The sequence below is a fragment of the Dryobates pubescens genome, chromosome 25, assembly GCF_014839835.1.
Source record: "Dryobates pubescens isolate bDryPub1 chromosome 25, bDryPub1.pri, whole genome shotgun sequence".
In the NCBI taxonomy this organism is placed as follows: domain Eukaryota; kingdom Metazoa; phylum Chordata; class Aves; order Piciformes; family Picidae; genus Dryobates; species Dryobates pubescens.
The window spans coordinates 8,494,999-8,508,419 of NC_071636.1; the positions used below are offsets into that span (position 1 = coordinate 8,494,999).

The following is a 13,421-nucleotide window of genomic DNA, read 5'->3' on the forward strand; positions in this document are numbered from 1 at the left end:
GACTCCACCACTTCTCTGGACAGCCTGTTCTAGTTCTCCACCACCTGTGACAGTCTTTCTCAGTGCTGCAGCAGGGCTGCCTGTTCCCGTGATGTCAAACTCAGCCCAGACTTTCTCGTCTCACTGCCCACTGCAAATTCAAGGGCTAGGCTTGCAAATCAGTATTTTGGGGTTAGCACCCACTGCCTCCTGTGTCTGCCCTGCACAGACATGTGTGTGGCATGAGTACCACCCGGGCAGCATGTGCCCAGCACATGGGCATCATCCTGGCTCCTTCTGCAGTTGTGCTGTGCTGAAACACCTTCTCTCACTGTAGCCCCGTGAACCTGGAGGACCTACCAAAAGACTGTGGTAGAGCACAATGATAATGCATCAGTTTTCTGTATATCTTAGGGAACTGATCAGGTTGAACCTTGTTTAGTTCAGCTTAGATCTGCGATGGTGAAATTGAGTAAAAGAGAGAAAAATGTGTAAGAGAAGCATAAGGGCTGCATTAAAGGCAGCATCCTTCCAGTTCACATTTCTAGCCATAGAGAAGGAAAAATCAGCCGCCACGGTAACAGGGCTTGAAATACGAAGCCCTGCTCCTGGAGTATGAAATTCTGCTAGGAAAAGATAAACCTAGGGAGCTGAATCCTGGGCAGAGCATTGGTATCTGTGCTTTAGGGACTAAGGGAGTTGTACAAGAGATGTTCACCTGAAAATAAATGAGAATTTCTTTGTACACAGGATTTCTGTAGTGACCAAGCACAAGCTATACTATTCCTGTGACAAGTATTGTTTCTCATAAAGAAGCACCAGCACATAACTACTGCACAGCAGTAATGAAAAATACAAATACATGCAAGTCACATCTGTACATGCAAAGGCTTGCAGATCACAACCAAACCACATTCTTTCCCTTATACCTTCTCCATAGTTTATTTTGTTTCATTTCCTTGCATTAGAATATCTGGGAAAGGCATGGAGATTTTTTTCCTGAAACTACACTTATTTGAAGTGATTCACCTGAAGCTCCTGGTGCAAGTCTCTGACCTCCAGAGGACAATATGTGGTGTCTGAGGAGAGAACTTGGAGCACATTCAACTTCTCAAAAGAGCAGAAGTTCCAGATTTTTTTTTTTTTTACCATCTACAATACTAATTCATCAGCTTGTAGCTATTCTAGTATCAGCCCACAAAAGGACATGCAGAAAGAAAAACAGTGGCCTATTCAAAGTACTGTTGTTTGAGGAAAAACATTCAATGTGTAAGGGAAACAATATCCATTGAGCTTTCAAAGGGGCTCTTGGCATGGAATGGACAAGACTAAGTCAGGCTTTTAAATGTTTTGTTAGTCTGGGCTGGAGATTCAGTTGGCTCTGCTCTACCTGCCCTGTGAAATGTCTGTGTGAACAAAGGCAGAGTTTCTGAGAGCAGCGAGATGATTGTGTGGGTCCAAGAGGAGAGAGATACACAACAATTTCATGGGCAGCCAAATTCTCCCAATAGCCAAAAGAAATCTGAGAACTTCAGACTTCCCTCCAAAGCCCTTCTTTGCTCTGATACTTTTACTGTACTGTAGGTGGCTAGGCTGGAACGGAATTACTACTTAAGTAAGCGGGAACTGGAAAAAATAAAGACAGAGCTGGCGACCATTCAGGAGGAGCTTAAAGCTTTGGGTAACAAATATGATGAGGCAAGAAGAGAAGAGCAACAGTTACTAGAAGAAGCAAAGATTATGAAGAGAAGATTAGATGCTGCTGACAAACTCATTTCTGGCTTGAGATCTGAGAATGAAAGGTAGGTCTAGATTCAAAGAAGAACATCTATGACATCAGAGTGTCATGTGCTGGGCATAAAATCCATCAAACAGAGACAATTTTGGAAATGTGTCTTCCTGTGATGTTTGTTTCTGGGAAGAGCTAACATCTGTTAGCTCTTGAAAAATAGTAACAATTATTTTTAGTGCAAAAGGACAAGGTGAAATCAGATTAAAAGGAAGAAGGTTCAGATCAACTTAGAGTCAGGGGCCATCAAGAGAAGAACTGATTAAAATTAGGAGGTTTGGCTCAACCTACATCAAGTAGCAGCAGCTGGAAAGGGGACACAGTCACAAGCTGTGCCAGGGGAGGTTTAGACTCGAGGTGAGGAGAAAGTTCTTCACCGAGCAAGTCGTTCATCATTGGAATGGGCTGCTCAGGGAGGTGGTGGAGTCGCCATCCCTGGAGGTGTTCAAGAGGAGATTGGACGTGGCATTTGGTGCCGTGGTCTAGTCATGAGGTCTGTGGAGACAGGTTGGACTCGATGATCCTTGAGGTCTCTCCAACCTTAGTGATACTGTGAAACCCCATCTCCATGGAACAAACTGACTAAAGATTCCCTTATAATTGTATCAGGTGGACAAACGAGTTAAAGCATTTTGAAGTACAAAAGGTGAAGTTGCTTGGAGACTGTCTGCTCTGTGCTGCCTTTCTGAGCTACGAAGGAGCATTCAGCTGGGAGTTCCGTAATGAAATGGTCTATCAAATGTGGCAAGAAGATGTGGTCTCACGAGAGATTCCTCTCAGCCAACCATTTAGGTTAGAAAGCCTCCTGACTGATGAGGTGGAGGTTAGCAGGTATGTCCAGTCAAGAAACCCCATGACTACTGAGTGTGAGATCATGAAGTGGGAGTCTGGTTATGAATCTGTATCATGGGCTAGGCCCTGTGCGTGGAGGTGCAGAACCATACCAGAGAGAGTCCATTTTACTTTCACATCTAGAAGATGTCAAGGAGACAGATTCCTGTTCTTGTGGTTAATGGAGGCTATTTGTTATAACAAACTGTTGTACTTCACACTCCAGGGGCATTTGCTGAACCCAGACACATATAACACCTTTTGAGGAGATTTTTAAAGGATTTATCTATAATATGTGTTCAACCCAAAGCCCATCAGGAGTCTTTTCACTGACTTCAATGAATTTGGAATGAAACCCATGCCCAGATAGCCCATATTTCAACTACTGCAGGATTACTCACCCAGTGCAAGTCAGTGTTTTGAGCAGTGTAATTGTAAATGACTAAGACAATGCATCAGTCTGAGGTTTGACATTGTTCTCACTGTCACGTGTGCTATATGTTTCCTTGTGTGTCTTGGAGTGTGCTTGGTAAACTGCATCATTTTACTGACAAATGAAATGCTGCTCTCCCATCAAGTTTTCTGTTCCATTCCCAGGTGGGTTTCCCAAGGATTGCCACCAGATGAGCTCTCTGTCCAGAATGGCATCCTGACAACATACGCAAGCCGCTTCCCGCTCTGTATTGACCCTCAACAACAGGCATTACACTGGATTAAGAAGAAAGAAAAAGAAAATAACCTAAGGGTAAAGATAAATCATTGGTTTACCTCTTCACTGATTGTTTTAAAAGCTTTATAAATATCTTTCACCTTGAAGGGCAACCAGTTGTGGACTGATGATTGTGTTGACTGTTGCCTCTAAAATAGACAGTGAATATCACTGTTCACATGCTCTTCAGCTCTTCAGGATGGATGGTTCGGGCTCTTGGCTAGCCTTAGTACATGCAGAAACATAACCAAAAGGATAGTGTAGATTGTATTTTAACTGAGCTCCAGGATGGAGTTTTCATTTAGGACAATTAACACAGTCAGAGGCACAGCTGGAATTTTGGAGAATAGTTCCCCCCATGGGAAATATTCTCAACTAAATAGAAAAAAAACCCCACCAAAACAAAACACGTCTAGGGCTTTTAGTGTTGTGTACCAGGGTGGTTTACATCTCCTGTAAGAGGAAAGACAAAAAGCAACAGAGTGAACTTCAGCAATACTGGCAACTGTTGTAAAATAATAATAATATTCAGCTGACTGAATACCAGTTCTTTTCTTGTGTTTTCCCATTATTCTCTTGCAGATGGCTTCCTTCAATGACCCAGATTTCCTTAAACAGCTAGAGCTGGCCATAAAGTATGGAAACCCTTTCCTGCTTCACAGTGTTGATGAATACATTGACCCTGTGATAGACAATGTCTTAGAGAAGAACATCAAAGTTGCACAGGGTCGAACATTCGTTGTCCTGGGTGACAGAGAGGTTGACTATGACAGTAATTTTAGATTGTACCTGAACACTAAATTATCAAACCCAAAGTATTCTCCCTCTGTGTTTGGCAAAGCTGTGGTTATCAATTATACAGGTAAGCAAAAGGGTCTGTTTGGTAACAAAATAGTGATTATGTTGTAGTGCAAGTTTAGGGCCTGGGTGGTTGTCTGAAACAGCAACGAAGCTAACAATTCATAGTCTCCCTTATGCTTTACGTCAGATTTAACTGAAAATCCTTCTCACTTCTAATCAGAAACTGAGCTAAACATCTCTTCTTGCACCTGTAAGAGTAAGATGCTTGGGCAGAATTAAGATGCAGAGCTGTTAACCCAGTCACTCTTTTGCATCACTGTAGTTTTATGAGATGATCAAGATGAAACAAGTTGTGTAAAAGCTCCTGTTTTGTTTAAAAACAAGACTGCTGTGTACATGTCTTGTACCTGTAGTTACACTGAAGGGCCTAGAGGATCAGTTGCTCAGCGTCATCACAGGTTTTGAAAGAAAGGAACTGGAAGAACAAAGAGAACATCTCATCCAGGAGACAAGTGACAACAAAAACTTGCTGAAAGATCTGGAAGACTCTCTGCTTCGGGAGCTGACGTCTTCCACAGGAAACATGTTGGACAACTTGGACTTGGTGCATACCTTGGAAGAGACAAAATCCAAAGCTACTGAGGTATTGGCTCTGTCCTTTTGGAAGGATATCTCCTAACAGAACATTATCTTTCCTTTTCTTTGTGCTTCATTTTTCACCCTTGAGGCTAGGAATTAGTCTGAAAGGAAACTGAGAATTTTCTCATGAGTGTGTGACATCTTAGTACTGGTCAGTCTTCTGCATATATGTTGCATTAGAGAACCAAATCCTGTCTTGAGGACAATAGTAATGGTTGTTTACAGTTCTAAAGCAAAGAGCATGTGATATCTTTCTTTTAGCTCTGAAACAGCCTTTGTTTTGTATTTTAGTGGATCTGAAATGAAAAGTTAAGATACCTTCTACAGAGGATGTAGACTCTCCATCCTTGAAGTTTTTCAGGCTGTAGTTGGGCAAAGCTACAGCTGACCTGATCTAGTGGTGGCCATAGTCCAACTTTGGGCAGAAAATGGAACTAAAGATCCCCCAAAGGCCTTCCCCATACTATTTCTATGATCTGTGTCAATCTTTGCTTTTCATAACTCTGCTGAGTGTGATTTATTTTGTCTCGCACTTGATTTTTACAATTCGTACTATCTGCCTGGATTCCAACACAGAGAGTAGTAGCTCTGATTGCTGTAACATAATATACATAGTGTGGATCAGGTCAACCTGTACATATAAAGATCAGGACAGTGTATACATGCACAGAACTGACATGTATATGAAACCCATGTCTGGCCAGGTGATTGAGAAGCTGAGTCTGGCTCAGAAGACAGCAGAGGATATCGATCATCTTCGAGATGGCTACAGACCAGCTGCCAGGAGAGGGGCCATTTTATTCTCTGTTTTGGCTGAAATGGCAGTTGTTAACATGATGTATCAGTACTCACTGGTCTCCTTCTTGGAAGTTTTTGGACTCTCTCTTAGGAATTCCGTGCCCAGTTCTGATCTTCTGTTGAGGTTAGAGAACATCATGAAGGCGCTGACTTTCAACACCTATAACTATGGCTGCACAGGTTAGTATGCTTTAGTGATGGGCTGATGCTGTGTTGTGCAAATGCTTGTTAAAAGCCACACCTTCAGCTGGTTTACATAAAAGAGGCAGGTTACCAAACTGTCATTTCACTCACGTTCAGTCTGTCCTGGTTTACACTTTACTCCCTGCTATTTCTTTTAAAGGCACTGTGCACACTGCCAAAGGATGATTACGGGACTGGAGCATGTGCCTGTGAGGAGAGGCTGAGACACCTGGGGCTTTTTAGTCTGGAGAAGAGAAGATTGAGAGGGGATTTAATAAATGTTTACAAATATCTGAGGGCTGGGTGTCAAGAGGGAAGGGACATGTTATTCTCAGTTCCACCCTGTGACAGGACAAGGGCAATGGATATAAACTACAGCACAGGAGGTTCCACCTCAACATGAAGAGGAACTTCTTCATTGTGAAGCTCACAGAGCACTGGAACAGGCTGCCCAGAGAGGCTGTGGATTCTCCTTTTCTGGAGACTTTCAAGACCCATCTGGATACATCTGTGTGACCTGTGCTAGATTCTATGGTCTTGCTCTGGCAGGGCGGTTGGACTAGACGATCTCTGGAGGTCCTTTCCAACCCCTAATATCCCATGGTCCTGTGTGACCTGTCAAAAAAAGGCTTTTCTCAACATGCTTACAAGTAGTAAATAGCAGCTGTGGATCTCACATCCCTGGATGTAGCTCACAGATGGTGCTTTGACTCTGTAAGCCTGATCCAAAGCCCCAGATTTGATCACTCTGATCTTTTTGGGCTGACCAGATGCAGGATATGGATTTAAGGATTGCTCCAGCTCCATAAGTTTTAGCAGCTGATTTTTGAAAATATTTTCCTTTTAACATAGGTATGTTTGAGAAGCACAAGTTACTCTTCTCCTTTAGTATGACTATAAGGATAGAGCAAGCTGATGGCAGAGTTCCACAAGAAGAACTTGAGTTCTTTTTGAAAGGTAAAGTGTGTATTTATGTATAAATATACAGCTACACATAGCAAGAGCTGCTGTAAGGGTTGGCGCCTAGGGTGCTGCACCATCTCATTTAAACTACATTCTTACACTGACAGGTTTGGCTAGATGATCCTTGAGGTCTCTTCCAACCTGGTATTCTATGAATCTATGAAACTGCCAAAGACAGCTAAATATGGTGGTTTGCACAAATTGTAGATTCTGCTATTTCTATTTCATTCACTTTATTAACCAGTGAAGTGTCAAATCTCTCTCTTGCAGGTGCTGACAAATCTCACATTGTCTATTTGTTAGATTATTTTCTCAGGGAACACCATAGAGTTATTTTCCAAGTATGTATACATAATTTTATTCATGGTTACAAAGATACGACTCTGGATTTTGTTAGCAATTGTAAAATGCCACCAGCATTCAGCCTTCAGCAGAGCAGTTTAACCTTACACTGCTTCCAGAAACAAGTTTCCTGGTGGTTTCTTTGTGCGGTGGGACTGTATGTGTGGTCATGTGTTGGACAAATTCTGACATGGTCACCCCCTCTGGTTTCTGAATGTGACTAGGCAATATTTCCCTGGAAAAGAGTGAACGAAAGAAGCCGTACGTTTGGCTTCCAGATCAAGGCTGGGAGGACCTAATTCACTTGTCTGAACAACTTCCTGAGAAATTTGAATCTCTTCCAGATGATGTGGAAAACAATCTAGATGTATGGAAAAATGTACGTGCTTTCCTCCAGTCCTGTCCTGTCTCCTTCTCTTCATTCCGGTGTCAAATGTTCAAGTGTGATGCAATGTGCCATAGCACTCGGCAGGAGGCATGTCACCACTGGCTTTTTCTGTCGAGGCCTTGCTTTTCTTCTTGACCTCAGAGGTTGGTTTATTTCCAGCAGAATTAGGGCTCTTATTATTAAAAAAAAACAAACAAAAGAATTCTTCCCTGTACTGTAGATTTATTTTTCAGCCTTAGCTATTTGCCCTGGTGAAGTCAGTGACACTTCTGCTGTTGATTCCAACAGTCAAATTTTCACTGTTATTTTTGTGCTGCTAAATTGTACTTTGATCTTGTGGCAGTGAGTCCTATAGGCTAGTTACAAACATAGTGTTTCCTTTGTTCTACCTTTCATTCCACATCTTCTTGCTTCATAAGAAGTCTTTCTGTAAGCAATCTGTAATACCTTTTGCCTAAGATGTTATGTTCTGTACATTCAGAGATTTACTCGACATACATGAAGGCACAAACATGTTTCTGGACTTGAATATCCTATGCTGAAAAAGATGATTTTTTTACGATCATTCTTTTAATATTTCTTTGCAGCTGATTGACTTCATTCTTTGTTTTCCTTCTGTCTCCTGGCCTCTTGTTAATCAAATTGCCTTTGTCTGCTTTCCTAGTAATTGCATTGAAAAAGCCATTTGATTAATTTGTGTTGTCTCCCATGTTGTATCCCTTTTCCTCTCCATCTTTTTGCAGTGGTATGACACAGAAGCTCTGGAGCAGAAGCCATTCCCCATGCAGTACCAGGACAATCTCACCAAATTTCAGAAGCTGCTACTTTTGCGGTGCTTCCGGGTGGACAGGCTATACCGGGCAGTAACAGACTACGTTACTGTGACAATGGGTGAGAAGTAAGTCACTCTCTTTCAAATCAGATCCCAGGACTGGCGTTGTAATCAGTTATGTAAATGACTTTGCAATTTGCCTAAAAAGCAGAGCATGTCTTGTCTCTGTATCACTTCTATGTGAGGTCTGCAGTGAGTGTTGATGTTGGATTAGAACAGCCTGGCTGCTCCTGCACAATGAGCAGTTTGTTGTGGTTCTTTTCCTCCCAGGTATGTGCAGCCCCCAGTGATCAGCTATGACGCTGTCTTTGAGCAGAGCAGCCCTTACTCTCCTGTTGTTTTTATCTTAAGTCCTGGCTCTGATCCTGTCAGTGACCTCATGAAACTGGCTGAGAGGAAGGGCTTTGGAGGGGACAGACTCAAACTCCTAGCCATGGGACAAGGCCAAGAAAAGGTAACTTTGGTGGGAGGGTTGGGACATGCTGTGTGCAGCAATTGCAGATCATGCTCATGATGCTGTGGCACTGTTCAAATTCACCTGCCAAAGGTCTGCTCCATTTTAAAGGCAGCTGCTTTTGGTTTAGACATGGCACACGGTTTGCCAGCCTGGGAGTAACACTTCCCTGTAATGTGAAGGGGTTGACTGGCTGATTTCATGGTTTGGGTAAGGGCAGATTCAGAATGATTTTGTCATCTGGTAAAAAATGATTGAGCTGAAAAGATGTTCTTCTGCAGCCTTTCAAAGGTGAATCAGTGGCCCTGTGTCTCTGTGTGCGAATAGGAGTTGACTGGCATCACACTGTAACCAAAAGGATATCCAGCTGCTTTTTCTGTCTTTCCTTTTTGTAATGGACACTAAGGCAGGGATGTCCAAAACTTAGTAGCTGTCTGAACTTGCTGTGATTTCAGTCAATGGGATAACTCCTGTTAGATTCATTTTGACCACTACTTTCTGGACTGATCTTCACTGCCCTCTGGGCCACACACTCCTGTACAGTTGTGAAATACTTCAATACTCTGTATGACACTTAATTTAAAGAAGAATTAATGAAATAAAGCATCTCAGAGCAACTTCTTGCAGTATTGGAAAAGGTCTATTCTCAATAAGGAGCATTCTGGTAAGTCTACCAAAACTAGAAGGCTACATGTGGTTGCTGGCAGGAGGCGATCCACTGCACTAACCCCTCATAGTCTGTTTGCTTACAGGATAAAGGGAGACTTTATCACAGTTTTCTCTCTCTTAAGCTCGCTTTGCAGATGCTGGAGAATGTTGTGGTTAGTGGTGAGTGGCTGATGTTGCAGAACTGTCACCTCTTGGTGAGGTGGCTTGTCCATCTGGAAAAGGCCCTGGACTCGGTGACAAAGCCTCATCCAGACTTTCGCCTCTGGCTGACTACTGACCCGACCAAGGGCTTCCCTATTGGAATACTGCAGAAGTCCTTAAAGGTACTGTGCAGGGGGAAACCTCTGTCAGGGGCATATCTCCTGCTGCTTTTGGTCAGCTGGCCAACAGGCTGGCCTTGTGAAGAGCACAGCCTGACATAGCAGTGTTTTGGCTTGGGCTCTCTTTATGTGCTTTTTGTCTTTGTAAGCCAAATCCATTTTTCCTCATCCTGTTTACGTGATGGTGATTTTTTCCTGGGGGTGAAGCTGGCCAGCAGGTTTTCCTGGAGCAGTTATTTCAGAGCAGAGGTTTGTGAATAAAGCTGGAAATGTGACAAATGCTCTTTAGATTCAAATGCTGCCACAAGTGAGTACAATCTGGAGAGACAGAAATAGTCCTGTCAGTCCTGAAGCTGAAGTGCAGAGCTGAGGTCTGTGTCAGGTCTGGCAGTAGTGCCACTGGAGCAGACGCTGTAATAGGATAATGGTTTCCAGCTGCTACTCCAGGCTGTGGCATTTATCACAAGCAAGCTGAGCTGATTATTTTGAAGGCACAAGCCATGATGCTGCCCTAATGTTCTTTTCTATGGCTGCTTTACTTCTGTTGTGGTGAGCCAGTCCTGTAAACATCATTATTTTATTTCACAGCTTTGAAAGCAGTGGTACGACAGATACACACAATATGTGCTCGAGTGTATCAGTGACAGCTTTGGAGTGTTCCTCTCCAGCCCTGCTCGGTGCTGCAGCGGGGAGAAGTGAGCACAAACCTATCTTTGAGGCTTCAAATACACACTTCGTAGGTCTAGCCACTTAAATAAAGGTTTTATAGCACTTTTGAAAAGCTTCCAGGAGGCTGCCTCTGTCTCAATTTGATCATCGATAAAGCTATATAAAGACCATTAAGCCATGTTACTGTGGTGATGTGTAGCACACCCCAAATGTGCCAAGTACTGATGTCTCAGTAAATCAATTAAAAATCTCAATGTATTTCCAATAGTGTGACTATTTCTCAAATATTATCAAGTTTCTCTTTCTCAAGTAAAACTCTTACCAAGTGTGGTTACCTTGAAAAACTTAAAAGGTCTGTTTCTTGTCTTTGCTTAAGAAAAATCCATATTGATAGGAATTTGGAAAGCAGTTTAAAATTGTCAGGCTTGCATTGTAGATCTTAGAGAGTGCAATCCATTTACAGTTTGTTTTCCTGAGGCTATCCAGTAACTGATGGCTTCTGTAATTATTTTGATAGGTTGTGACAGAACCACCTAATGGTCTGAAACTGAATATGAGAGCCACCTACTTCAAAATTCCCCAAGAAGCCTTACAGCAATGCCCACATCCTGCCTTTAAACCCTTAGTCTATGTCTTAGCATTTTTCCATGCTGTGGTTCAGGAGCGAAGGAAGTTTGGAAAGGTTGGCTGGAACGTACCATATGATTTTAATGAGTCTGATTTCCAGGTAAGAAAATAATTACAACAGCTTTTATACTCCTGAGTCACTCTGATTTTGACAACACCTGATCCACCCAGCTTTGATCCTTTCTCACAATCAGATTTAGCATAATTTGTTTTTCCATTGCTGTGGAGTCCTGTAGACTTCTGATCTATAGTGTTGGTTTTGGCCACTAAAAATTAATGAACTGTCCAACTCTTCATGTTTATATTGCCTGTCTCATGAGTTTCTTTTCTTAAGAGGATTTATGCTTCACTTTTTATCATTTGAGAAAGAATTGGAAGTTTTCAAAGAAGAATTACACTAATTAAAATCCATGGATATGTATAACTGAGTTACGAATCTTACCTTGTATGTTCCGACAACTTTATTAGGTCTGCATGGAAATTCTCAACACTTACTTGACAAAAGCTTTCCAACAAAATGATGATGAAATTCCCTGGAACAGTCTCAAATATCTTATCGGTGAGGTAAGTGCCTACAGCATCATGAAGGAGCACTTGGTGGTGAAAGAATCCAGGTAAAGGAAGCTCCCCCATGCAGTGCTACAGGATGGAGCGCAGCCAAACAGAAAGGGACCTAGGGGTACTGATTGACAGCCAGCTGAACATGAGCCAGCAGTGTGCCCCGGTGGCCAAGAAGGCCAATGGCATCCTGGTCTGCATCAGAAATACTGTGGCCAGCAGGAGCAGGGAACTAATTTTGCCCCTGTACTCAGCACTGGTTAGGCCACACCTTGAGTCCTATGTCCAGTTCTGGGCCCCTCAATTTAAGAAGGACATTCAGACACTTGACCGTGTCCAGAGAAGGACAATGAGGCTGGGGAGAGGCCTCAAGCACAAGCCCTCTGAGGAGAGGCTGAGGGAGATGGGATTGTTTAGGCTGGAGAAGAGAACGCTCAGGGGAGACTTTATTGCTGTCTACAACTACCTGAAGGGAGGTTGTAGCCAGGAGGGAGTTGGTCTCTTCTCCCAGGCAAGCAGCACCAGAACAAGAGGACACAGTCTCAAACTGCACCAGGGGAGGTTTAGGCTTGAGGTGAGAAGGAAGTTCTTCACAGAGAGAGTTGTTAGCCATTGGAATGGGCTGCTCAGGGAGGTGGTGGAGTCACCATCCCTGGAGCTGTTCAAAAGGGGATTGGACATAGCACTTGGAGCCATGGTTTTAGTAGTCAGGAGGTCTTGGGTGACAGGTTGGACTTGATGAGCTTTGAGGTCTTTTCCAACCTTATTGAGTCTATGATGCCTTTCATCATGGGCTGTATTGTCAAATGAAGCTGCTGAGACTCTCTCCTGGGCAATCTTGAAACTCCTATGTAGCCCTGAGCAAGTCACTTAATCTCATTGTCTCTGTGAAATAGGACCATTGTGTGTAACTGCACAACAGGGGAGTTACCCTGCTTAATTAATTTTGAGTGAGGGAGCCCTTGGGATGCTGATGCGAGGTACTGAGCAGCACAACTTAATGGTGGTATTAGTGCAGTGCAATATTACTGGTGTGTCAGCTGTACAAACAGGTGTCTAAAGCTCTTGCAGGGTTGTGTGTGGCATGTGCTGTGCAGTAGCCAGCCAGTTCAGTGCAGCTGCTGTGACATGGAACCTTGTCTGATCATAAGTTGGTGCCACAGGAAGGTATCACTGCACACACATCACCCACAGCAGCTATCGTCAGACTAAGGCCAAACACTTCCTGCTTGGTCTGCCTTGAGAGAAAGCTGGAGAAAAGGTACTTGGTGTCCTGCTAAGGGAGACACACATACCACACAGCCACTGCAAAAGCAGAGTGTTTTGGACATTTTGGTGACTTTTGTTATTTCTTACCCCAGAAGCCACTGCTGTAATGCTGCTGTCACTCATTTCTAGGTCATGTATGGTGGGCGCGCCATTGATAGCTTTGATCGCCGCATTCTGACCGTCTATATGGATGAGTACCTTGGCGATTTCATATTTGACACCTTCCAGGAGTTCCATTTTTATAAAAATGACAAAGTTGATTATAAAATTCCAGAAGGGGTCAGAAAAGATGACTTTGTTGGTAAGAAATGCTGTTCCTGCCACAGCAGTTAGCATTATGAAAACCAAAAGCTCTCTTACCATGTAAGCTCTTTTACCATGTAAGCTCTCAGCATTTGTCTACTGCTGGGTGTGAGAAGTGGGGAGGAGCTGCAGACATGGCCCATGTGCCTATTGCAGAGCATCCACTGCTCACACTGCTCTTGCTTTGAGCAGCCTGTTGTAACATGAGCTTACTAGCCATCTCTTCATTGCTTGTGAAAAGCCAATCATCCCCAGGTAGGCAGCATAGGAATTGTTAAATTATTTCCATGGGGGTGGG

At 43.2% G+C, this 13,421-nt stretch overlaps 1 protein-coding gene across 1 annotated transcript in view; it reads left to right on the top strand.

The window, feature by feature from the left end:
* The window catches only part of DNAH10 (dynein axonemal heavy chain 10), a 53,764-nt gene that overhangs the window by 35,855 nt on the left and 4,488 nt on the right, over positions 1-13,421 (top strand). The window contains exons 54-67 of the mRNA XM_054173254.1: positions 1,564-1,781; positions 2,378-2,599; positions 3,197-3,344; positions 3,891-4,170; positions 4,523-4,752; positions 5,453-5,726; positions 6,582-6,686; positions 7,259-7,413; positions 8,166-8,320; positions 8,525-8,708; positions 9,500-9,700; positions 10,884-11,093; positions 11,462-11,557; positions 12,950-13,121. Of these exons, the coding sequence (XP_054029229.1) occupies positions 1,564-1,781; positions 2,378-2,599; positions 3,197-3,344; positions 3,891-4,170; positions 4,523-4,752; positions 5,453-5,726; positions 6,582-6,686; positions 7,259-7,413; positions 8,166-8,320; positions 8,525-8,708; positions 9,500-9,700; positions 10,884-11,093; positions 11,462-11,557; positions 12,950-13,121 (2,650 nt within the window). The remainder of the gene's footprint in view (positions 1-1,563; positions 1,782-2,377; positions 2,600-3,196; positions 3,345-3,890; positions 4,171-4,522; positions 4,753-5,452; positions 5,727-6,581; positions 6,687-7,258; positions 7,414-8,165; positions 8,321-8,524; positions 8,709-9,499; positions 9,701-10,883; positions 11,094-11,461; positions 11,558-12,949; positions 13,122-13,421) is intronic.